Source organism: Scyliorhinus canicula, chromosome 17, assembly GCF_902713615.1.
Source record: "Scyliorhinus canicula chromosome 17, sScyCan1.1, whole genome shotgun sequence".
In the NCBI taxonomy this organism is placed as follows: Eukaryota; Metazoa; Chordata; class Chondrichthyes; order Carcharhiniformes; family Scyliorhinidae; genus Scyliorhinus; species Scyliorhinus canicula.
This window is the reverse complement of record NC_052162.1, coordinates 106,186,502-106,211,362: the sequence shown is the minus strand read 5'-3', so window position 1 is coordinate 106,211,362 and position 24,861 is coordinate 106,186,502. Positions and strand designations below refer to the sequence as shown.

Genomic DNA, 24,861 nt, shown 5'->3' with positions numbered 1-24,861 from the left:
TCCAGCTTTGGACAGGATCAAAACATGTGAACGTGATTAGCGGCCCCCGCAACGTTTACACACATCTTCTACTGCTTCAAAGAATCTGCTCACCCTGGTCCTCGTGAGGTGTGATCTGTTTACCACCTTCAGCTGTATCAGCCCCAACCTCAAGGTGGAGGCGTTCACTCTCCGGTGCACCTCACACCAGAACCCCTCCTCCATATCCTCTTCCAACTCTTCCTCCCATTTTGCTTTGATCCCTTCCAGTGGTGCCTTCTCCTCTTCCAAAATAGCTTTGTAAACTGCCGACACTATCCCCTTCTCCAGTACCCCTGTCGTCAGCACCTCCTCGAGCAGTGTGGAGGCTGGCTCCACCAGGAAGCTCTTTCTGGCAAAATCTCGAACCTGCATGTACCTAAACATTTCCCCCTGCTCCAGCCCATACTTCGCTTCCAGCTCCTTTAATCCTGAAAACCGACCCCAAAGAAACAAATCTTTTAGTGTCTTAATCCTCTTCTCCCATTTCTGAAAATTTCCATCCCACTTCCCTGGCTCAAATCTGTGGTTCCCCCGAATCGGCATTTCCCTTGACCCTGCCCCCAATCCGAAGTGTTGGCAAAACTGCCTCCAAATTTTCAATGAAGCTATTATTACCGGACTCCCTGAGTATTTCCCCGGAGCTATCGGGAGTGGCGCTGTTGCTAGTGCCTTCAATCCTGACCCCCTGCACAAACCCTCCTCCATTCTGACCCACTGGGAATCAACCTCTCTGACCCAGAACCTCACCTTCTCCACATTTGCCGCCCAGTAGTAATACATTAGGTTCGGAAGACCCAAACCCCCTTCTCCTCTGTAGCAGCACCTTTCTAACTCTGGCCAGCGTCCCTCCCCATATGAACAGAGTAATCATTCCCTCCATCTCTCTGAAAAAAGCCTTTGGCACGAAAATCGGCAGGCATTGGAAAATAAACAGAAATCGCGGCAACGCATTCATTTTAACCGCCTGTACCCGACCCGCCGGTGACAGATGGAGACCATCTCGCCTTGCCAGATCGGCTTTCACTCTCCTCACCAAACTAGAAATGTTGTACCCGCGTAGACCCCCCCCCCCCCCCCCCCCCCCAACCACACTCCTGGGCAACCTGCACCCCCAGGTACCTCAAGTGAGTCCCCGCACTATTCCTTTCTATACCCCCGAACTTCTTAATGCGATGGCCAACGGCTTAATTGCGAGTGCAAACAGCAGGGGGGGGGACATAGGACATCCCTGCCTAGTCCCAAGGTGGAGAGAAAAGTATCTCGAGCTGATGTTGTTTGTGCGAACACTCGCCCTCGGCTCCTTATATAGGAGCTTTATCCAGTTCACAAATCTTGGCCCAATCCCAAACCGCTCCAGAACTGCCATCAAGTACCCCCATTCTACCCGGACAAACGCCTTCTCAGCGTCCAATGCCACAACCATCTCTGTTTCCTTCCCCTCCGCCGGTGCCATAACCACGTTCAATACACTTCTAACGTTTGAAAAGAGCTGCCTCCCTCTCACGAACTCCATCTGATCTTCACCTTCGGGAGGCACTCCTCCAGCCTACCCGCCAGTACCTTCGCCAATACTTTTGTGTCCACGTTCAAAAGTGATATGGGTCCTTATCTTTTTTTAGCAACAGGGAAATCGATGACTGCCCCAAAGTTTGTGACAACACCCTCTTCCCTATCCCTATTTTGGGCAGCACGGTAGCATGGTGGTTAGCATAAATGCTTCACAGCTTCAGGGTCCCAGGTTCGGTTCCCGGCTGGGTCACTGTCTGTGCGGAGTCTGCACGTCCTCCCCGTGTGTGCGTGGGTTTCCTCCCACAGTCCAAAGATGTGCGGGTTAGGTGGATTGGCCATGCTAAATTGCCCGTAGTGTCCTAAAAAGTAAGGTTAGGGGGGGGTTGTTGGGTTACGGGTATAGGGTGGATAAGTGGGGTTGAGTAGGGTGATCATTGATCGGCACAACATTGAGGGCCGAAGGGCCTGTTCTGTGCTGTACTGTTCTATGTTCTATGTCTCTTCAAACACCCCCACCATCAGGGGTGCCAGCTTTTCCTTGAATTTTTAATAATATTCCACCGGAAACCCATCCAGCCCTGTCACCTTCCCTGACTGCATCCTCCCAATCGCATCTTTTATCTCCTGCTCCACTATCGCTCCTTCTAACGTAGCCCTGTCCCCCTCCCCTAGCCTATGGTACTCTAACCCATCTAGAAATTCCTGCATCTCCCGGTCTCCCTCGGCTGGCTCTGACCTGTGTAACCTCTCATAAAATTCCTCAAAGACCTTGTGATCAGATCCGGAGCCACCACCAACTTCCCTGCCCTGTCCCTCACCTGAACAATTTCCCTTACCGCTGCCTCCCTCCGGATCTGACCTGCTAGCCTTATCTCCATGTTCATAAACTGCACCCCTTGCTCGCCTCAGTTGGCGCACCGCCTTCCTGGTAGATAGTCGGTCTAATCTCGCCTGTAGTTCCTTCCTCTTTTCCAACTTTGCTGGGTCCCCATCTTCTGCATAACTCCTGTCTACCTCCAACATCTCATCTATTACCCTCTGCGGCTCCAGCCTCTCCTCTTTGTCAACCCTGGCCTTAAACAAGATCACTTCACACCTTACCACCGCCTTTATAGCCTCCCAGACAACTGCCTTCAACACCTCACCCGTACAGTTGAAACCTCGCTCATATGGGGAGGGAATGTGGCCAGAATTAGTAAGGTGCTACTGCAGAGAGGAAGGCAGGCAGGGGGTTTGGGTCTTCCGAACCTGATGTATTATTACTGGGCGGTGAATGTGGAGAAGGTACGGAGCTGTGTCAGAGGGGTTGACTCCCAATGGATCAGAACGGAGGAGAGTTTGTGTATGGGGTTGGGATTGAAGGCACTAGTCACAGCGCCGCTCCCGACGTCCCCGGGGAGATACTCAGGGAGTCCGGCAGTAATAGCTTTGTTGAGAATTTGGAGGCAGTTTCGACAGCAGTTCGGGTTAGGGGAACGGTCAAGGGAAATGCCAATTCAGGGAACCACAGATTTGAGCCAAGGAAGTGGAATTGTTCGGAGATGGGAGGAGAAGGAATTAGGGCACTAAAAGATTTGTTTCTTGGGGGTTGGTTTGCAGGATTGAGGGAGCTGGGGGTTAAGTATGGGCTGGAGCAGGGGGATATATTTAGATACATGCAGGTTTGAAACTTTGCCAGAAAGGAGATACAGAGCTTCCCAGTACAGCCGGCTTCCACATTGCTGGAGGAGGTGCTGACAACAGGGGGACTGGAGAAGGGGGTAGTGTCCGTGGTTTACGGGGCTATTTTGGAAGAGGGGAAGGTGTCGCTGGAAGGGATCAAGGCAAAGTGGGAGGAAGAGTTGGGAGAGAGTATGGAGGAGGGGTTCTTGTGTGAGGTGCTCCAGAGAGTGAACGCCTACACCTCATGTATGAGGTTAGTACGAGCTGAAGGTGGTGTATAGAGCGCACCTTACAAGGGCGAGGATGAGCCGGCTCTTTGAGGGGTAGAAGATGTGTGTGAACTTTGCAGGGGGGGGGGGGGGGGGGGGGGGGGCGCAAACCACGTTCATATGTTTTGGTCCTGTCCAAAGCTGGAGGATTACTGGAAGCAGGTTTTTAGGGTAATCTCTAAAGCGGTGCATGTGAAACTGGACCCGGGCCTTTGGGAGGCCAAATTCGGGTTGTCGGACTTGCCGGGGTTAGAAACTGGTGCGGAGGCAGATGTAGCCTTCGCCTCGTTGATCGTCGGAAGGCGGATCTTGCTAGGGTGGAGATCAACCTCTCCACCCCATGCCCTGGCGTGGCGGGGGGACCTGCTGGAATTCTTGACTCTTGAGAAGGTCAAATTTGAACTGAGGGGAAGGAGGAGGGGTTCTACAATTCATGGGCGTTATTCATTATGCACTTTTGAGAATTGGATTACATCGAAAATTAGGGGGTGGGGTGCTGGGAGGGTTGTGGGAGGGTGGCTGTGTGTGCGAATGGTGACTATGGCCGATTCCTGATTCCTTTTTGTCATTTGTTTATGTTAACATGCAGTCTAATGTTTGGGGGTTTGGTGGGAAGATTGGATCGTTGTTATTGATATGGGGATTGACATTGCATTTGTTACTAATTATTGTTTGTTGTTGGGTGTAAATTTGGAAGAAAATGTAAAAAAAGAGAATAAAAATATGTTTTAAAAGAAAATTAATCAAGCAGTCAATCACCACAATGAGGAGGGATGATATGTTAGCAGGCTCCTCAATTGAGGCCATATGATTGAGGCCATTATAGTAGTAGGGGTGTGGAACGCCCTGCCTGCAATAGTAGTAGACTCGCCAACTTTAAGGGCATTTAAGTGGTCACTGGATAGACATATGGATGAAAATGGAATAGTGTAGGTCAGATAGGCTTCAGATGGTTTCACAGGTCGGCGCAACATCGAGGGCTGAAGGGCCCGTACTGCATTGTAATGTTCTATACAGTGCAGAAGGAGGCCATTCGGCCCATCGAGGCACCAACCCACTTACGCCCTCACTTCCACCCTATCCCCATAACCCAATAGCAGGTCATTTCAACTTCCCCAAAATTAATTGGGAAAGGTTGAGAGGGGGCAGAATTCTTATTTGTGCATCCAGGAGAGCTTTTTGAGCCAGAACGTGGAAAGCTTTACAAGAGAAGAGGTGGTACTTGACCTAGTTTTAGGGAATGAAGTTAGAAAGGTGGTAGAAGTGTCAGCAGGGGAGCATTTCAGTATGATTTAAGGTAGTTATGAAAAAGGACAAAAATGGACCAAAACTATAGGTTCTGAATTGGGGCAACGCCAATTTTAATAGGATAAGACAGGATGTGTCCAAAGTGGACGGCATGATGCTAGGAAGTACAGAGGAGCTGAGTGACCTTGGGGTGCATGTCAAAAGATCCCCGAAGGCAGCAGGACAGGTAGATAAGGTGGTTAAGAAGGTATATGGGATACTTGCCTTTATTAACCGAGGCGCAGAATATAAGAGTAGGAAGGTTTGATGGAGCTGCATAATACACTCGTTAGGCCATATCTAGAGTACTGTGTGCAGTTCTGGTGACCACACTGGTGACCAGATGTGATTGCACTGGAGGATTCAAGGGAGATTCACCAGGATGTTGCCTGGGCTTGAGCGTTTTCGCTATGAAGAGAGGCTGGTTAGGGTGGAGTTCTTAGAGCAGAGAAAGCTGAGGGGGGAACCTTATTGAGGTACACATAATTATGAGAGACATAGATATGGTAGATAGGAAGAAACCTTTCCCCTTAATAGAAGGGTCGATAACCAGGAGGCATAGATTTAAGGTAATAGCCAGGTATTTGCAACCAATTTAAGGAAAATCTTTTTCACCAAGAGGGTGGTGGGAATCTGGAAATCACTGCCTGAAAGGGTAGTAAAGGCAGGAATTCTCACAATATTGAAGAAGGATTTATTTATTTATAAATTTAGAGTACCCAATTCTTTTTTTTCTCCAATTAAGGGACAATTTTAGCGTGGCCAATCCATCTAACCTGCACATCTTTTGGGTTGTGGGGATGAAACCCCTGCAGACACGGGGAGAATGTGAAAACTCCACACAGACAGTGACCCGGGGCCGGGATCGAACCCGGGTCCTCAGCACCATGAGGTAGCGGTGCTAACCACCGTGCCGTCCTTGAAGGAGCACTTGAAATGCCACAGCATACAAGGCTATAAAACAAGTGCTGGAAAATGGGATTAGAATAGATAGGTGCTTGATGACCGGTGCAGACTTGATGGGCCAAAGTGCCTTTCTGTGCTATAAAACTCTATGGGCGCGATTCTCTGAAATGGAGACAAAGTCCCGACGCCGGAATGAAAACCGGAGTGTTTCACTCCGGCGTCGGAGCTCGCTCCCAGTCCCCTATTCTCCCGCTCCTGGGGGGCTAGGAGCGGCGTCGTGTATTTTACTTGCGCTGGGCCTTGGCGCCACGTAAAAAGCGGCGCCACGTAAATAATGCGGCTGGCATCGCGTAAATGAAGTCACCTGCACATGCGCGGGTTGGCCGGCGCCAACCCGCGCAGGTGCGGTTGCCGTCGTCCCCGAGGCCGCCCTGCTAGAAGATGGCGGATGGATCTTGCAGGGCGGTGGAGGAAAGGTCCTCCTTTAGAGAGGTCGGCCCGCCAATCGGTGGACGCCGATCGTGGGCCAGACCCCAGCGGAGGCCCCCCCGGTGAAGGACCCCCCCCCCCCCCCCCCACACCCACAGAGGCCGCCCCCTAGCGTTCCCACACATTTCCCGCCGGCAGCGACCAGGTGTGGACGGCGCCGCCAGGAACTTGTTGAGTCGGAGCGACCGCTCGGAACATCCGGGGCGGTGAATAGCGGGGGTACCGGAGAATCGCCATTTTGAGTGTCTCGGGTGATTCGCCGGCTGGCGCGGCTTAGAACTCGATGGGGCCGTTCTCGCCGGTTGGAAGAATGGCAGGATGAAATGAAAAAATGAAAATCGCTTATTGTCACGAGTAGGCTTCAATGAAGTTACTGTGAAAAGCCCCTAGTCGCCACATTCCGGCGCCTGTCCGGGGAGGCTGGTACGGGAATTGAACCGTGCTGCTGGCCTGCTTGGTCTGCTTTAAAAGCCAGCGATTTAGCCTTGTGAGCTAAACCAGCCCCTGGCGTCGGACCGGCGTTGCACGAGATAATGGCGCAGCCGGCGATTCTCCCAACTGGCGTGGCCTCAGAGAATCGCGCCCTATGATTGTGAGGCTGGAGGAAATTACAGAGACAGGGAGGCGTGAGATCATGGAGAGATGTGTGAGTAGGAGAAATGTAAACATTTTATGCTTCTTAACCAGAACCTTTGGAGATCAGTGAGCACAGGGGTGAGGGTGAACAAGACTTAATGAGAGCTTTGTGACCTCAAGATTACAGGTATTTGGATTTTGTTTATTGTCACGTGTACCGAGGTACAGTGAAAAGTATTTTTCTGCGAGCAGCTCAACAGATCATTAAGGACACGTAAAGAAAAGAAAATACATAATAGGGAAACACAGGGTACACATTGTACACATTAGGGGCAGCAGGGTAGCATGGTGGTTAGCATAAATGCTTCACAGCTCCAGGGTCCCAGGTTCGATTCCCGGCTGGGTCACTGTCTGTGTGGAGTCTGCACGTCCTCCCCCTGTGTGCGTGGGTTTCCTCCGGGTTCTCCGGTTTCCTCCCACAGTCCAAAGATGTGCGGGTTAGGTGGATTGGCCATGCTAAATTGCCCGTAGTGTCCTAATAAAAGTAAGGTTAAGGGGGGGTTGTTGGGTTACGGGTATAGGGTGGATACGTGGGTTTGAGTAGGGTGACTATGGCTCGGCACAACATTGAGGGCCGAAGGGCCTGTTCTGTGCTGTACTGTTCTATGTTCTATGTTCTATTGTAACTACATAACACCAGCATCGGGTGAATCATACAGGGGTGTAGTGTTAATCAGGTTAGTCCATAAGAGGGTCATTTAGGAGTCTGGTAATAGCGGGGAAGAAGCTGTTTTTGAGTCTGTTCGTGCGTGTTCTCAAACTTCTGTATCTTCTGCCCGATGGAAGAAGTTGGAAGAGTGAGTAAGCCGGGTGGGAGGGGTCTTTGATTCTGCTGTCCGCTTTCCCCAGGCAGCGGGAGGTGTAGATGGAGTCAATGGATGGGAGGCAGGTTCGTGTGATGGACTGGGCAGTGTTCACGACTCTTTGAAGTTTCTTGCGGTCTTGGGCCGAGTAGTTGCCATACCAGGCTGTGATGCAGCCAGATAGGATGCTTTCTATGATGCATCTGTAAAAGTTGATAAGGATTAATGACGACATGACAAATTTCCTTAGTTTCCTGAGGAAGTATAGGCACTGTTGGGCTTTCTTGGTGGCAGCGTCGACATGGGTGGACCAGGACAGATTTTTGGAGATGTGTACCCCAAGCAATTTGAAACTGCTAACCATCTCCACCTCGGCCCCGTTGATGCTGACAGGGGTATGTACAGTAATTTGGGCTTCCTGAAGTCTTTAGTTTTGCCAGCATTGAGGGATAGATTTTTAAAAATAATAAAATTTAGAGTACCCAATTAATTTTTTCCAATTCAGGGGCAATTTAGAGTGGCCAATCCACCTACCCTGCAGAAGAATGTGCAAACTCCACACGGACAATGCCCCAGAGCCGGGGTCGAACCTGGGACCTCAGCGCCGTGAGGCAGAAATGCTAACCACTACGCCACCGTGCTGCCCTGCATTGAGGGATAGATTGTGTCGCTGCACCACTCCACTAGGTTCCCTATCTCCCTCCGAGATTCTGACTCGTCGTTATTCAAGATCCAGCCCACTTTGTCGTATCGTCAGTAGACTTTTAGATGGAGTTGGAACCACATTTTGCCACACAGTCGTGTGTGTACAGAGAGTATAGTAGGGAGCTAAGTACGCAGCCTTGCGGGAAGTTGAATGTGAGAGGCCGGCCAGGAGTGCGATAGGATAGTTAGGTCTAGAGGTAAGAAAAGAACAGGTGAGTGTTTCAGCAGCAGATGAACCGAGACTGGGATGGAGTCGGGGGATGTTAATGAGGTGGAAATAGGCGGACTTGATGATGTGGATATGTGGTTGGAAGCTCACCTTGTGAAATATTTCACCATAGTTGTGAACATCTGGTTCAGCCCCAGACAGCTGTCAGGGAGAGGAATTGAGTCAGTGTCTAGGGAGTGGAGTTTGTAGCAGAGACTGAGGACTGTGGCTTCAGTCTTCCCAATATTTAAAGAGGGGAAATTTCTACCTGAGTCAGGATGTTATGTGACCTCGAGAGGGACTTGGAGGTGATGGTGTTCATGTCCACCTGCTACCCTGGTACTTCTAGGTGGTAGAGTTTGAGGAATTTGAAGATTCTGGCCAAGCTGAAATTATATAAAATCCCTCTACTCCTTCACCTCTCTGTCCTGTTATAAGGCATAGATCCAGACCGGGTGACAGGCTCCCTTCCCTCAAGGACATTAGTGACTCAGTTGCTTTTTTTTTAACCACAGTCCAGCAGTTTTCATGGTCACTTTTTCCTAGTGCCGGCCCCACAAATTACCAAATTCATTCAGCTCAATTTCACAACCTGCCTGTGTTTTCATGGATTGTCTCTCACTTCCTTTTTTCTGTTTTCACTCAGTTTCACAGGGTGTAGAAGGGGAGGATTTGCAGTCAGGAAACTGAAACCAAACATCACATCGAGATCTGACAGAGGTGCCCCATTTCTCGTGAACTGAATATCATCAGATTTTGATCATGGAAGGAAAAAGCACCGTTCACAGTGGGGAGAAACCGCACACGTGTTCTGTGTGTGGACGAGGCTTCAGCCAATCATCTGGCCTGTCGAAACACAAGCGCAGCCACAATGGGGAGAAACCATGGGAATGTGCGGACTGTGGGAAGGGGTTCAGTTACCCATCTGAACTGGAAACTCATCGGCGCCGTCACGCTGGGGAGAGGCCATTCACCTGCTCTACATGTGGGAAAGGATTCACTGATTCCTCAAACCTCCTTAAACACCAGCGAGTTCACACTGGGGAGAGACCATTCACCTGCTCTGAGTGTACAAAAACATTTACACAACTGACCCACCTGCTGACACACCAGCGATTTCACACTGGGCAGAGAGCTTTCAAATGCCCAGAATGTGGGAAGTGCTATAAAAGTTCCGGGAACCTGATGTCCCACCAACGTGTTCACACTGAGGAGAGGCCGTTCAAATGCTCTCGCTGTGGGACTGGGTTCAGATGGTCATCTCAACTCACTGCACACCAGCGAGTTCACACTGGGGAGAAGCCATTCACCTGCTCAGAGTGTGGGGAGGGATTCACTCAGTTATCTCACCTGCTGAGACACCAGGGAGTTCACACAGGGGAGAGACCATTCACCTGCACCGAGTGTGGGAAGGGATTCACTCAGTCATCAGACCTTCTGAGACACCAGCGAGTTCACACTGGGGAGAAACCGTTCAGCTGTTCCACATGTGATAAAGGATTCGCTCAGTCATCCACCCTGCTGAGACACCAGCGAATTCATACTGGGGAGAGACCATTCATCTGCACCAAGTGTGGGAAGGGACTGATAACCTCATCCACCCTGCTGAGACATCAGCAACTTCACAAGTAACTGGTGATTGGAATTTGCTATTAATCACATCCAGAACTGAACCATGTTCATTGGGGCCTGCTTATGTGATGTTAATAATGTCCAACTCAGTTATAGGTGTTAATATTATGAATAAAGTCAGATTAATCTTTGAAGCTGTGTGTTGAGTCTTTTTAATATTTGACACAACTTAGTTCTTTTTGAAGGGCTCCCCCTATCCCATCTCCTCCATCCTCACCTGCAACAAGTGTGAGGAGCTTATGAAGCTTCTTCTTCCCTCCCTTCCAATAGCCCACTGGGACAAAATGTCTGTGAAGTTCCCTTGTCCAAGCACTGAACCCACATCTTTCTACAATTTCTCTCCCATCTCCCCTCATGCCCTCTCAATTCATCTTGTCCATGAGTCCCACCTCCTGCTCCATTGACTCTATTCCCACTAAACTGCCAACTTCCTCATGTTCACTGGTATTGTTAACAGTTCTCTTGTTGAGATTTTTGGTTTGTGTTTCCTGTCTTCAAATCATCTCCCTCTAATCCGCTGTACACAGAGTTTATCAAAGTATTCCCTGTCAGTTCAGGATAGAATTTAGAACAGATAATTCTAGTTTTTTATGGAAGGTTCTTTCTCCTTTAATTCACCAAATCTATAAATCCCTGTCCCACACACTGCTCCCCTTCTCTGCTGATTGTTCCAGATTCAGAGCTTCCTTCTCCCCAGGTCTGTTCCAACAAGCCAGCGTCTGAATAAGATTTATACAGACTCACTCACTCAGTCAGGGATCAGTTCTCACTGAACTCTGACACAAACTGTGTCTGTCTGAGTTACATTTATACAAACTACTCCGTAAGTAGTCAGATCTCACTGAACTAAAACAAATTATATATGTACAAGTTTAACATAATAAATTGCCCCACAAGTTTCACTGGGGCAGAAGGACATATTCAGTCAGATGACTGAACATTTGGTCAAAGATGTCGGTTATAAGGAGTGGCTTAATCGTGGAAACTGAAGTGAAAAGGTAGAGAGGTTTAGGGAGGAAATTCCAGAGCTTAGGCTCCAGGCAGTTGAAGGCACAGCCACCAATTGTGCAGTGTTTATAATTGGGGATGCAGGACATCCAGCAATGATACTCCGTGTGTGTGGGCCCCATTGCCCAGGCTCAAGGCCCAAATCTGAACTTTCGGACAGTTTTACATCCCTGGTCACAAAAAAAAACAATTCCCCAGATAACTTGAATGATCTTTGTTTATTACCCAAAATAGTTAGTAACAGTTCAGTCCTCCTGTGTATTAAATGGAGATTGATTTTAACAGAGTTAAATTCCTGGATTTTACTGTTATAACAAAAATATAAATCGGAATCAGAATCCCTACAGTGCAAGAGGCCATTCGGCCCTCCAAAAGAGCACCCAACTAGGCCCAATCCCTCACCGTAGACCAGTAACCCCAACTAACCGTAGGACACTTAGGAGCAATTAAGCATAGGCAATCCACCTAACCTGCATATCTTCGGACTGGAAGGAAATTGGAGCACCCGGAGGAAACCCACGCAGTCATGGGAGAATGTGCAAACTCCACAGTCACCAGGTTGGAATTGAACCCGGGTTCCTGACACTGTGAGGCAGCAGTGCTAACCACTGTGCCAGGGCCATTTCAGTCAAGATTATAAAATACAGAAATACTGGCAAACTGAAAAGAACAAAAATGGGGAAATACACAGCAGGTCAATCATCATTAGAAAGTGATAAATTAATGGTCACTGTTTGAGGTGGGACTCCTTCAGAATGAATACTTCCCACCACCAGCACCATCCCTCCCACTCCTCCCTGTGACATGCCACTTACCACTCATCCACCCATTGCACCCAGTTCTGTTCGTAGGTCACTAATTTATTTGTCTTTCTTGATGCACAGACCCAGTTCACTTGGTAATTAATCTGCCTTTCACTGGCGGGCCTAAAAAAGGGGATGGCTGATCGGCGGAGGAGGGGGCAATGAGCCCCCCCCCCCCCCCCCCCCCCCCCCCCCAAACTAGGCTGATCACCTGGAATGTTCGAGGGTTAAATGGGCCGGTCAAAGGGCACGTGTGTTCGCGCAATTTAGGGGATTGAAGGCGGACGAGGTAATGTTGAAGGAGACGCACCTTATCATAATGGACCAGGTTAGACTGAAGAAAGGCTAGGTCAGCCAGGTTTTTCACTTGGGACTAGATTCAAAGACTAGAGGGGTTGCGATCCTGATCAATAAGCAAGTGGTGTTTGAGGCGGGTAGAATAGTCTCAGACGTGGGAGGTCGATACATTATGGACAATGGGAAGCTAAAGGGGCTGCAGGTGGTATTAGTTCATGTATATGCACCACATTGGGACGATGTGGAGTTTATTAGGAGGATGCTGGGAAAGATACCGAACCTGGACTTGCACAGGTTGGTCATGGGAGGGGACTTCAATACAGTTATGGACCCTGGCTTGTCCGGTCAAGCTCGAAAACGGGCACGGTGCCAGCAATGGCAAAGGAATTAAGAGGGTTCATGGAGCTGATGGGGGGTGGATCCATGGAGATTTGGGCAGCCGAGGGTGAAGGAATTCTCCTTCTACTTACACGTGCATAAAGTGTACTCCCGGATTGATTTATTTATTTTGAGCAGGGCCTTTCTGGCTGGGGTAGTGGACACGGGGTATTCGGCGATTACAATCTCAGACCATGCACCGCACTGGGTTGACCTGCAGGTCAGCAAAAACGTTAACCAGCGCCCGCATTCGAGGTTGGATGTGGGACTTTTGGCGGATGAAGGGGTGTGCGAGCGGTTGAGGAAATGCATTCAGAGCTACCTGCAGGTCAATGACACGGTGGAAATTTCAGCAGCAGTGGTTTGGGAAGCACTGAAGGCGGTGGTCCGGGGGAGCTGATCTCGATCCGGGCTCATAGGGAGAAGGTTGACAGGGCAGAGACGGACCGACTGGTAAAGGAGATATTACAGATCGATAGGAGGTATGCGGAGACCCCAGAGGCAATATTTTAAGGGAACGGCGGAGGTTGCAGGCGGAGTTTAGTTTGCTGACCACAGGGAGGGCAGTGGAGCAGCTGAGAAAGGTGAGAGGGGCGATTTATGAACATGGAGAGAAGGCAAGCAGAATGCTTGCACAGCAGCTTAGGAAGAGGGAGGTAGCTAGGGAGATAGGGAATGTAAAAGACAGTGAGGGGAACCTGGTTGGTGATTCGGTAGGGTTGAATAAGGCGTTTAGGGATTTCTACAGCAGGCTGGACATGTCGGAACCCCCTACGGGGCCGGAGGAGATGAGGCACTTCTTGGAGGGGTTGAATTTCCCAAAGGTGGACGGGGAGCAGGTAGCAAGGCTGGGGCCCCAATTGGGCTGGAAGAGATAGTGGAGGGCTTGAAGGCCATGCAGGTGGGTAAGGCCCCGGGTCCGGAAGGGTACCCAGTGGAGTTTTATAAAAAGTTCTCAGGGATATTGGGGCCGGCATTGTTGAGGATGTTCAATGAGGCAAGGGAAAGAAAGGTGCTGCCCCCGACTATGTCACAGGCAATGATTTCGCTGATCCTTAAGCGGGACAAGAACCTGGAGCTGTGTGGGTCCCTGTTGAATGTTGCTGGTCAAAATGTTGTCCTCCAGGATTGAGGATAGTGTTCCGGACGTTATTGGGGATGACCAGACGGGGTTTGTTAAAGGTAGGCAGTTGGTGGCCAATGTAAGAAGGCTGTTAAATGTGATCATGATTCTCCCGGAAGGTAGGGAGGTGGAGGTAGTGATCGCAATGGATGTAGAAAAGGCTTTTGATCGGGTAGAATGGGATTATCTGCGTGAGGTACTGGGACGGATCGGATTTGTGAGGGGCTTTATTGACTGGGTCAGGTTGCTGTATCAGGCTCCTGTGGTAAGTGTACGGACGGATAAGACAACTTCGGACTATTTTGGACTGCACCGGGGAAAGAGACAGGGATGCCCCCTCTCCCCACTGTTTGTGCTGGCTATAGAGCCGTTGGCAATTGCTCTGAGAGCCTCAAGGGGCTGGAGGGGACTGGTCCGGGGGGAGGGGGGGGGAGCAATCTAGGGGAATTTGGCCGGTTTTCGGGGTATAAGCTAAATATGGAAAAGAGTGAGATGTTTGTGGTCCAGGCAAGGGGACTGGAGGGGCGACTGGGAGAGCTGTCGTTTACATCAGTAGGGGGAAGTTTTAGGTCGCTGGGCATCCAAGTGGCGCAGGAATGGGACCGGCTGTATTAATTAAATCTGGCCCGGCTAGTGGACCAAATGAAGGACAATTTTCGGAGATGGGACGCGCTTCCGTTGTCTCTGGCCGGGAGGATGCAAACGGTGAAAATGACGGTCCTCCTGAGTTTCCAATTTGTATTTCAGTGTCTCCCCATCTTTATTCCTCGGTCCGTTTTTAAGCGGGTCAACAGAGTGATCACAGGCTTTGCCTGGGCAGGCAAGACCCCGCGGGTAAGGAAGGTAATGCTTGAGTGGAGTCGGGGAGAGGGCGGGCAGGCCCTGCCAAATTTTAGCAACTATTACTGGGCGGCTAATAGAGCCATGATCAGGAGGTGGGTGGTTGGGGGGGGGGGGGGGGGGGGGGGGGGGGCGGCATGGGTGGGTATGGAAGCGGCTTCTTGTAAGGGCACCAGTCTGGGTGCGTTGGTAACTGCGCCTCTGCCGCTCCACTGGCATGGTACTCCACCAGTCCAGTGGTGGCGGCGGCCCAGAGAGTTTGGGGCCAATGGAGGAAGCATTTGGGAGCATCGGTCTGGTCCCTAATTTGTGATAATCATCGGTTTGCCCCGGGGAGTATGGATGGGGGGGGTGCCGGTTATGGCGGAGAGCGGGGATTGAGAGGATGAGGTATGTGTTCATAGAGGGGAGCTTTCCGAGTATGAGGGCATTAGAGGAGAAGTTTGGGCTGGCGAGGGGAAACAAATTCAGGTATCTGCAGGTGCGAGACTTCCTTCGTAAACAGGTGTCAACCTTCCTGCTCCTACCGCTGAGGGGGATTCAGGACAGGGTAGTTTCCAGAGGGTGGGTAGGGGAGGGGAGCATCTTGGACATCTATAAGGAGCTTAGGGGGTCGGAGGAGACGCAGACCTAGGAGCTGAAGCGCAAGTGGGCGGAGGAGCTGGGAGGTAAGATAGAGGATGGTTTATGGGCGGACGCGTTGAGCAGAGTCAATGCGTCCGCAACATGTGCCAGCTCAACCTGATAGAGGTTGTTCACCGGGCTCACATGACAGTGGCCCGGATGAGCAGATTCTTTGGGGCGGAGGACAGGTGCACAAAATGCGCGGGAGGACCAGCGAACCATGTCCACATGTTTTGGACATGTCCAAAGCTTAGGGGATTTTGGCAGGGGTTTGCGGATGTCATGTCCAAGGTTTTAAAAACAAGGGTGGCGCTGAGTCCAGAGGTGGCGATTTGCGGGGTGTCGGAAGATCCGGGAATCCAGCAGAAAAGGCAGATGTTCTGGCCTTTGCTTCCCTGGTAGCCCAGAGATGGATACTATTAGCTTGGAGGAACTCAAAGCCCCTGAAGTCGGACACCTGGCTATCTGACATGGCTAGCTTTCTCTGTATTGAGAAAATTAAGTTCACCTTGAGAGGTTCAGTTAGGGTTCACCCGGAGGTGGCAACCGTTCAGTACTTCTTTGCGTAAAATTAATCGTCAGCAGACCGGGGGGGGGGGGGGGGGGGAGTAGTTTAGGTTAGAGTAGGGGGTAACAAGGGTGGCACCTGTACGAAAGGCTTTTGCACTATGTTTATGGTTTCATATATATTGTTTATTTGTCGGTGTTAGTATACCAAAAATACCTCAATAAAGTGTTTATTAAAAACAAATCTGCCTTTCATTGTCTGTCTGCTCCAAAAAGGCCCTGTCCTGTATGTGTTTATCATGGACCACTCCCGCTGTGGTAGATCAGTCATTCGACAGGTGGAGTCTGTCACAAGCAGCTTTTTAGAGACTGCCCGTGTCTCCAATTCCTTGTTCCAGAGGATGTTTGCTGGTAAACCTTGCTCAGGGAGATTACTTCATTTGGAGCACATTAACAGGACATCAATCAATCTCCTCTTATCTTAGAGAAATCAGCACTTGTACACTGTGATGACATGAAGCAGATGCAGTTAAATCTTGTCAAAAATATTAAACTCCACTCCAACTGTCATAATGAATATGGTTCAGTCCTGGATGTGATGAACAACAGCAACTACAACAGCCGAATACAACCCCTGCAGCCACATGTGAACTTGCTGGTGTGTTTGCAGGATGGATGAGAGTAAATCTGTCCCCTCACATGGAGCAGGGTAAGGGACTCTCCCTCGTGTGAATTCGCTGGTGTTTCAGCCGGATGGATGGGTGAATGAATCCCTTCCCACACACAGAGCAGGTGAAAGGCCTTTCCCCAGTGTGAATTCGCTGGTGTGTCAACAGGTCCATTTTGCATTTATAACTTTTCTCACAGTCAGAACATTTAAAAGGTTTACTGTCAGAGTGAACCCGTTGATGTGAAGTAAGCTGGGTTCGTTGAGTGAATCCTTTCCCACACTCAGAGCAGGTGAACGGTTTCTCCCCGGTGTGAACTCGCAGGTGTGTCATCAGAACCTTTTTGCTTTTAAAGCACTTGTCACATTCAAAACATTTAAAAGGTCGCTTGTCAGAGTGAACAAGTTGATGTGAAATGAGGGTGCTTATCTGACTGAATCCCTTCCCACACTCTGAGCAGCTGAACGGCCTTTCCCCGGTGTGAACTCGCTGGTGTCTCAGCAGGTTGGGTAACTGAGTGAATCCCATCCCACACTCCAAGCAGTTGAATGGTTTTTCCCCAGTGTGAACTCGTTGGTGTGTCAGTAAATTCTTTTTGCTTTTAAAGCTCTTCTCACATTTGGAACAGTTAAATGGTCTCATGTCTGAGTGAACCAGTTGGTGTGAAGTGAGGTGTGTTAGTAGTGTGAATCCCTTCCCACACTCGGAGCAGGTGAACGGTCTCTCCCCTGTGTGAATTCGTCGATGACTTTCCAACTCAGATGGGGATCTGAATCCTTTCACACAATCCCCACATTTCCATGGTTTCTCCATGGGGCCGGTGTCTTTCTGTCTCTCCAGGTTTGTTGATCAGTTGAATCCTCATCCACACACAGAACAAGTGTTCATCTTCTCCCTGCTGTGAATGGTGTGAGGTTCTTTTCGGCCGTGTGCCTGTTCAAGCTCTTTTCACAATCAGTTAATAAAAATCTTTATTGTCACATTAACACTGTAATGAAGTTACCGTTAAAAGCCCCGTGTCGCCACATTGCGGTGCCTGTTTGGGTAAACAGAGGGACAATTCAGAAGGTCCAAATTACGTTTCAGCATATCTTTCGGGACTTGTGGTTGGAAACTGGAGCATCCGGAGGAAACCCACACAGACACAGGGAGAATGTGCAGACTCCGCACAGACAGTAACCCAAGCCGGGAATCGAACCTGGGAGCCTGGAGCTGTGAAGCAGCAGTGCTACCCACCGTGCTACACTGGAACACTCACTTGGGTGTGTGTGTCTCTATGCCGATGATAGTCAGGTCTGATGAATCATGTGACTGTCAGACTTTGATGTTTATGTTTCCTGTCTGCAAATCTGTCCCTTCAAATATCCTGCAAAAATAAATTACAAAGTCATCAATGTCAGTACACAATAGAAATTCAGAGCGGGCAATTCTAGTTTCCATGGGAATTTCTTTTTCCTCTCCAGACAAGTTTTCTTTATTCATTTACGGGATGTGGGCAACGCTGGCTAGTCCAATATTTATGCTCATCACTAATTATCCTTAAGAAGGTGGCAATGAGCTGCTTTTTTGAAATACAGCAGCCACTGTGATGCAGGTGCACCCACAGTGCTATTCGGGAGTTCCTAACATTTGGTCTGATCAAACTAAAATAAGCAAAAATCAGCAATCAAGTGGCAATAAAAACTGAACCATTATATTGTTCCCAGTATCTCAGAGACACTCTGTACCCTGAGGTACCCACCGGTTGTGGAAGGTATCAAGCCTACCAGTGAGTTAACGCCTTATGCTCCCTCTCCAGGGGCATGGACAAGATAACAGACAAGAGGTTGGCAGCCAGTGTAATCACCTCCATGTGTGCCTCCCATCCTAGATCTACACAATCCGATTCAACCAGGTCCAGGAACAATTTCAGGAGCAGTTCCTCCGATATATCCACACGCCCTCACATTAGAGAGACAAAGATTAGGAGCATTGGGCTGAACTATAACCAGACATTGTGGATCAGCCTTGTCAGGTAACTGTACAGGGGCTGTAGCCTCTCACCCTGAATATATACATGGCTCATGTCTCCCTCTGGGCTGCAAACATCAGCTGCAGCCTGGGACTGGGTGAAGCTGCAGAAAAACCTGTTGCCCAGGAAGCTGGACAGACTGGGACTTTTCCCCCTGGAGCGTAGGAGACTCAGGGTGATCTTATAGAGGTCTATCAAATAATAAAGGCCGGAGATAAGATAGATAGTCAACGGGCTGGATTCTCCGATTTTGGGGCTATGTCGATGACCTGCAGCGGTTGTGCCGCACTCATGACGCCGGCCGCGCGCGGATCTGACATGCGAAATACTGCACCCCTGGATACCCACTCGCCACCCCCATCAGTCCCCACAGCCCTCACTGAAGCCCCCCCTGCCAGCAGCATGGCTCCCGCCCAACTGTTGGCGGCGCTGAACACAGTCTGCAACCTCCATGCCGGGTTCCCGACTGCTGAGACAACCCGCCCACGGGGGCGGGAACTCAGCCCATCAGGGGCGGAGCATCGGGAGAGGGCCTTAAGGTAATGTCCTGAGGCCGTCCCAATGGTGTGCTCCTCGATTACACTGTTTTGGAGGGGGCAGAGCATTCAAAAACAGGCGCTGCCCCCAATTTCATCATAAAAAGGGATTCTCCACCTGATCACCGATCACAAAATTGCTGTCGGGAAACAGAGAACCCCACCCAACATCTCTTACCAAAGGGACTAAAACTAGAGGGCAAGTTTAAGGTGAGAGATACAAAAGGGTCCCAAGGCACATTTTTTCTAACAGCGGGAGTTGAGTGTCTGGTATGAGCTACTGGAGGTAGTAGTAGAGGTGGGTATAATTTTGTCTTTTAATAATAATAATCTTTATTATTGTCACAAGTAGACTTACATTAATACTGCAATGAAGTTACTGTGAAAATAATAATAACTCATTGTCACAAGTAGGCTTCAATGAAGTTACTGTGAAAAGCCCCTCTGGTGCCTGTTTAGGTACACTTAGGGAGAATTTAGAATGTCCAATTCACCTAACAGCAGGGGCGGGATTCTCTGACCCTTCGCACCGAAATTGCACTTAACGCGGGGTTGGAGAACTACCCAAAATAGGGTCCCACGCCGGCATGCGATTCTTCGGCGACCGGAGAATCAATGCCAGTCGCACGTGCGCAATCGACGCGGCACCAGTCAGGTGCCATTGAAAGCGGCCCCCGCAGCAATTCTCTGCACTCAACGGGCCGAGTGCCCACTGAGTTCCACCGGTGTGGTTCATATATGGTCCCACCCGGCGGGACCTCGCCATTCTGGATGCGGTCCTGGTGGGATCCGACTCCGGGGGGGCCTCCACGGTAGCCAGGCCCGCGATCGGTGGCTACCGATCAGCAGGCGGCTTATTGGTGGGGGGCCCCCTATGTTCCTCCGCGCCTGGCTTCTGTAGAGCGGCGCCATGTTGCGCAGGGTCTGGCACGAAGACGGCCACCGCGTGCATGCGCGGACCCGCGGCCGTAGCTGCAGGGCCCCACCGGCAGCCGGAGCTGCGGGATGCATGCTGGGGACCTGCTAGCCCTCTTGAAGATTGAGAATCACCTCGTACTTTCTAGGATAAAGTCCGGAGTGATTCCTGCCCGTTTTCCGTTGGGCTTGGTGACTTAGTCCCCAGAAGGGAGAATCCCACCCAACGTCCTTCAGGACTTGTGGGAGGAAACCCATATAGACAATTAAAATTTTTGTTTAGAGTACTCAATTATTTTTTTTCCCAATTATGGGCAATTTAGCATGGCCATTCCACCTGCACATCTTTGGGCTGTGGGGGTGAAACCCATGCATACATGGGGAGAATGCGCAAACTCCACACGGACAGTGACCCAGGGCCGGGATCTGAAACCCATGTAGACATGGGGAGAATGTGCAGACGCTGCAGAGACAGTCACGCAAGCAAGAATCAAACCTGGGACCTGGCGCTGTGAAGCAATAGTGCTGACCACTGTGCTACCGTGGGCCATCCATTTTTAGAAGCATTTAGACAAGTTATATTGGAAAGCTGGGTATAGAGGGTTATGGGCCAAATGCGGGCAATTGGGACGAGCTTAGTGGTAAAAACTGGGCGGCATGGACAAGTTGGGCTGAAGGGCTGTTTTCAAGCTGTAAACCTCTATGACTGGATAAGCCTGACACCCCGGGCACTGGGACCCGGTTGGGAACAAGAACCTGAAGTCTGGTGCACTCTCTTTGGTGGCATCAAGATTGGTGCGCATGCGCACTGTCCCCACTGGTCGAACATGGCGGCTGGTAGCCAGAGCCTGTTCCCAGTTAAAACCCTCGAAGCTGCAAACCCTGGACCTGCAGGTTCTGATTCGGGGTCTGAGGCTTTCAGCAGGTGTTCAGAAACCCTCCTCGTTCAGCTGCCCCCGCCATCGCTCCCGCCGCGTTACCAGATTCTTACCTCCCGCAGATGAGACAAAGCAACCTCTCACCCCATCGCCATACCGGGGCACTGCGCATGCTCTAAAGTGTCCGACAGTGCGCTTGCGCACTGCTCTCCATTCACTTCCATTCGGAATACTTGGTAACAGTCCCGCTATTGGATGCCCAAAGCAGTGAATTGTCGTTTGGTTTGTTGTGGAGATTGGGGTAGTGAGCAAATCAATAAACTCCTGACTCAAATGCTGCAGACACGTCATTATCCTCTAGAAAGGAGAGTTAGAATTGCCTAAGTATTGCAAATCGAAGATTAATCATAGAATCCCTACAGTGCAGGTGGCCATTCGGCCCGTCGAGTCTTGGAAATAGCACCCTACCTTGGTCCACAAACCTACCCTATCCCTGTAACCCAGTTAACCTTTTGGAAACTAAGGGACAATTTAGCACGGCCAATCCACCTAACCTGCACATCTTTGGGCTGTGGGAGGAAACCAATCTCTGGAGGGGAAATCAATCTCGGTCTTCAATGCACATCGCCATGCAAGGGGGAAATGAATTACCTTGGAACACTTGTCAAGCTGGCACAGAAGTGTCTTAAACAGATAATATTAGTTCCAGGAAACAATAATACAGACAAATGTTAAACTATATTTTTGACAACATGCGTTTTTAAGATATAAATTGTTGAGCAGAGGTTAAGAGAAATTTTAACCAGCAGGGAATGCTGGGTAACAGTCCTGACACTGAATGGCTGCAATTTAAGAAGGAAGTGAAGCCATGGCAGAAGGTCCAGCAAAGGTTCATGAGAATGGTTCCCCTTCAAAGAAACACAAACCCAACATCTGTGATAGAACCATAGAATCCCTACAGTGCAAAAGGAGGCATTTTGGCCCACTGAGCTTGTACTGATCCTTTGAAAGTGCATCCTACCCAGGCCCACTCCTCTAACCTATTCCCATAACCCCACCCAACATGCACATCCTTGGATACCAAGGGGCAATTTTATCATGGCCAATTCACCAACCAGGGCAGCGCGGTAGCATTGTGGATAGCACAATGGCTTCACAGCTCCAGGGTCCCAGGTTCGATTCCGGCTTGGGTCACTGTCTGTGCGGAGTCTGCACATCCTCCCCGTGTGTGCGTGGGTTTCCTCCGGGTGCTCCGGTTTCCTCCCACAGTCCAAAGATGTGCAAGTTAGGTGGATTGTCCATGATAAATTGCCCTTAGTGTCCAAAATTGCCCTTAGTGTTGGGTGGGGTTACTGGGTTATTGGGATAGGGGGAGGTGTTGACCTTGGGTAACTCTTTCCAAGGGTGCTCTTTCCAAGAGCCGGTGCAGGCTTGTTGGGCCAAGTGGCCTCCTTCTGCACTGTAAATTCTATGATAATCCATCTTTAGACTGGAAGGGAGACAAGCACCTGGAGGAAGCCCATGCAGGCATGAGGTGCAAGTGAAACTCCACACAGGGAAAGGTTATGGACACAAATATAAACTATGTTTCTCCACGGACACAGATCTGTGGAGCATTTTCAGCATTTTCTATATTTATTTCAGATATCCAGCATCTACAGTATTTTGTTTTTATTTACTTTGGAGAGTTCTGAGAATGTGGAACTCTTTGTTAGAATGTTTGAGATTCCAGTCTCAGCTGGAAACCCATGAGTAAATCCCTTCCTATAAAGACAATTCATCGGCAAAGAGGAATGCTCGGTTCTCCAATTTACTGACCCAACCACAGGAATACATCACATGGAGAGCATTCAAATATTTGACATGTGCAAAGCGATTTTATCAGTTCCCTCAGCTGTTAAAAACCTAATTTTACAATTTCAAATGGCTTGATCCACAGTCAGCACAATTGTATGGCAAGACACAGTTTAAATGTTTGGTTTATGGGGAAAAAAATAATCACTTGGTCACACCCGCCTACTGAGAGTTCAGTGGATTTACAGTTAATTGCAGAGGATTGTTCTGCCTTTAATAACACCCGTGCAGAAATATGGTGGAGGGATATGTGCATTTTGGTTGAATTGATTCAGTAATTATTGAAACCATTGAATCACTACAGTGCAGAAGGAGGCCTTTGGCTCATCGGGTCTGCACCGATTCTTGGAAGGAGCACCCGAACTCAGGCATTGTCAAACTCGGGGGCGCGACATGCCGGTGGATCACGGAGCCGCCCGTTGCGGCGCTCCTAATCACGCAGATCTCTGCGCAACAGCCACTGCAGCCGGCTTTTAACTATGCCGGCTGCAAGCGGCCTTCAAAAAATAAATTCGGCCGCACTGTGCATGCGTTCCCTATCATCGGTGCATGCGCGCAAAACTGCGCATGTGCACCGATGCGCAGTGCGCCCGCATTTTTCTTTATACGGTCACAACCTTTTTTTTTACAAGTTCAGGGGGGCCAAAGGGACAATTGGGGCCAAAGGGACCCAAAACCATTTTTGTCAGCAATAAACAAGGTAAGAGAAAATGGTGGGTTGCGCAGGTCAGCTGGCGTGGGTGGTGAAGGTCACGGGGATAATGTGCAAACTCCACATGGACAGTGACCCAGAGCCAGGATCGAACCTGGGACCTTGGCGCTGTGAGGCAGAAATGCTAACTACTGAGCCACTGTGCTGTCCTCCAACGTGCCTTTGTGTTTTTGTGGGCTCTCTCTCACTCATTTTTTCAGGATCTTCAGGAATTTCTCAATTTATCATTACCTGAATATTGAATTGTGTACATGGAAGAAAAAAACACTATTCACAGTGGGGAGAAACTGTACATGTGTTCTGTGTGTGGACGAGGCTTCTGCCGATCATCTGGCTGATCGAAATGCAAACAAAGTTGCACTAGAGGGGGAACTGGAAATGTGAGGGCTATGGAAAGAATTCAAATACCAACACCAGCTGCAAATGTTTCGGCAGTCACACTGGGGAAAGTCCTGTTTGGAGTGTGGAAAGGGATTCAGTCCATTATCCCCGCTGCTGACAACCAGCGAATTCACACTGGGAGTGATTAATCTCCTGCTCTGTGTGTCTAAAGGGATTTTCTGCTTTACTGACCCTACTGAAACACCAGTGAAGTCACACAACTGAGAGACCGTCTGATGTGTTCTGTGGTGTGACCGTTGTAATCATAGATATCATAGAATTTGCAGTGCAGAAGGAGGCCATTCGGCCCATCGAGTCTGCACCGGCTCTTGGAAAGAGCACCCTACTCAAGGTCAACACCTCCACCTTATCCCCATAACCCAGTAACCCCACCCAACTCTAAGGGCAATTTTGGACACTAAGGGCAATTTTATCATGGCCAATCCACCTAACCTGCACACCTTTGGACTGTGGGAGGAAACCGGAGCACCCGGAGGAAACCCACGCACACACGGGGAGTAATGATGTGTACAGAACATATAATTGATTAACTATCAAGATGATTTATTAATAAACATGTGGAGAAGATAACTAAGGAACTACTATACAGACGATGGCTACTAAATGAATTCAGTGAATTCTCCTGGAGCTACTCTTAAGTGCTTCTGTTTTTTTGTACATCTTCGCACGTGATAGATCTTTATCGCCACCAGCTGGTTGAAGGTCGCATTACTAACTATATGCAGAACTGTGCACAGGCATATCACGACACCGTTCACCTATTGTGTGAGAAGCAACTCATTGAGTCACCGTTCCTGCTGAAATAGCAGCAAGTTCAAAAGTTACTGAATATTGGTAGTTTCCAAATCACTAATCAATTTTGGAGCCTGAATTAATGTTTTTAAAAAAATTTAGAGTATCCAATCATTTTTTTTCCAATTAAGGGGCAATTTAGCGTGACCAATCCACCTAGCCTGCACACCTTATGGGTTGTGGGGGTGAGATGCAGACACGGGGAGAATGTGTAAACTCCACACGGAGAGTGACCCAGGGCCAGGATCGAACCTGGGACCTTGGCGCCGAGAGCCTGAATCAATGTTATTTTGTATAGTAAACTAACATTGTCAGAACAAGTTTGAACGAATCCAGACAACACTTAAAAACAAAGCCAATTACTGTATTATCAGACACCATCCAGA

The 24,861-nt window shown here is 49.5% G+C and overlaps 1 protein-coding gene across 1 annotated transcript in view; it reads left to right on the top strand.

The window, feature by feature from the left end:
* Positions 1-24,861, top strand: part of LOC119951504 (gastrula zinc finger protein XlCGF57.1-like) — a 43,143-nt gene that overhangs the window by 5,670 nt on the left and 12,612 nt on the right. The window contains exon 2 of the mRNA XM_038774710.1: positions 9,142-10,123. Within this exon, the coding sequence (XP_038630638.1) occupies positions 9,258-10,123 (866 nt within the window). The 5' untranslated portion in view covers positions 9,142-9,257. The remainder of the gene's footprint in view (positions 1-9,141; positions 10,124-24,861) is intronic.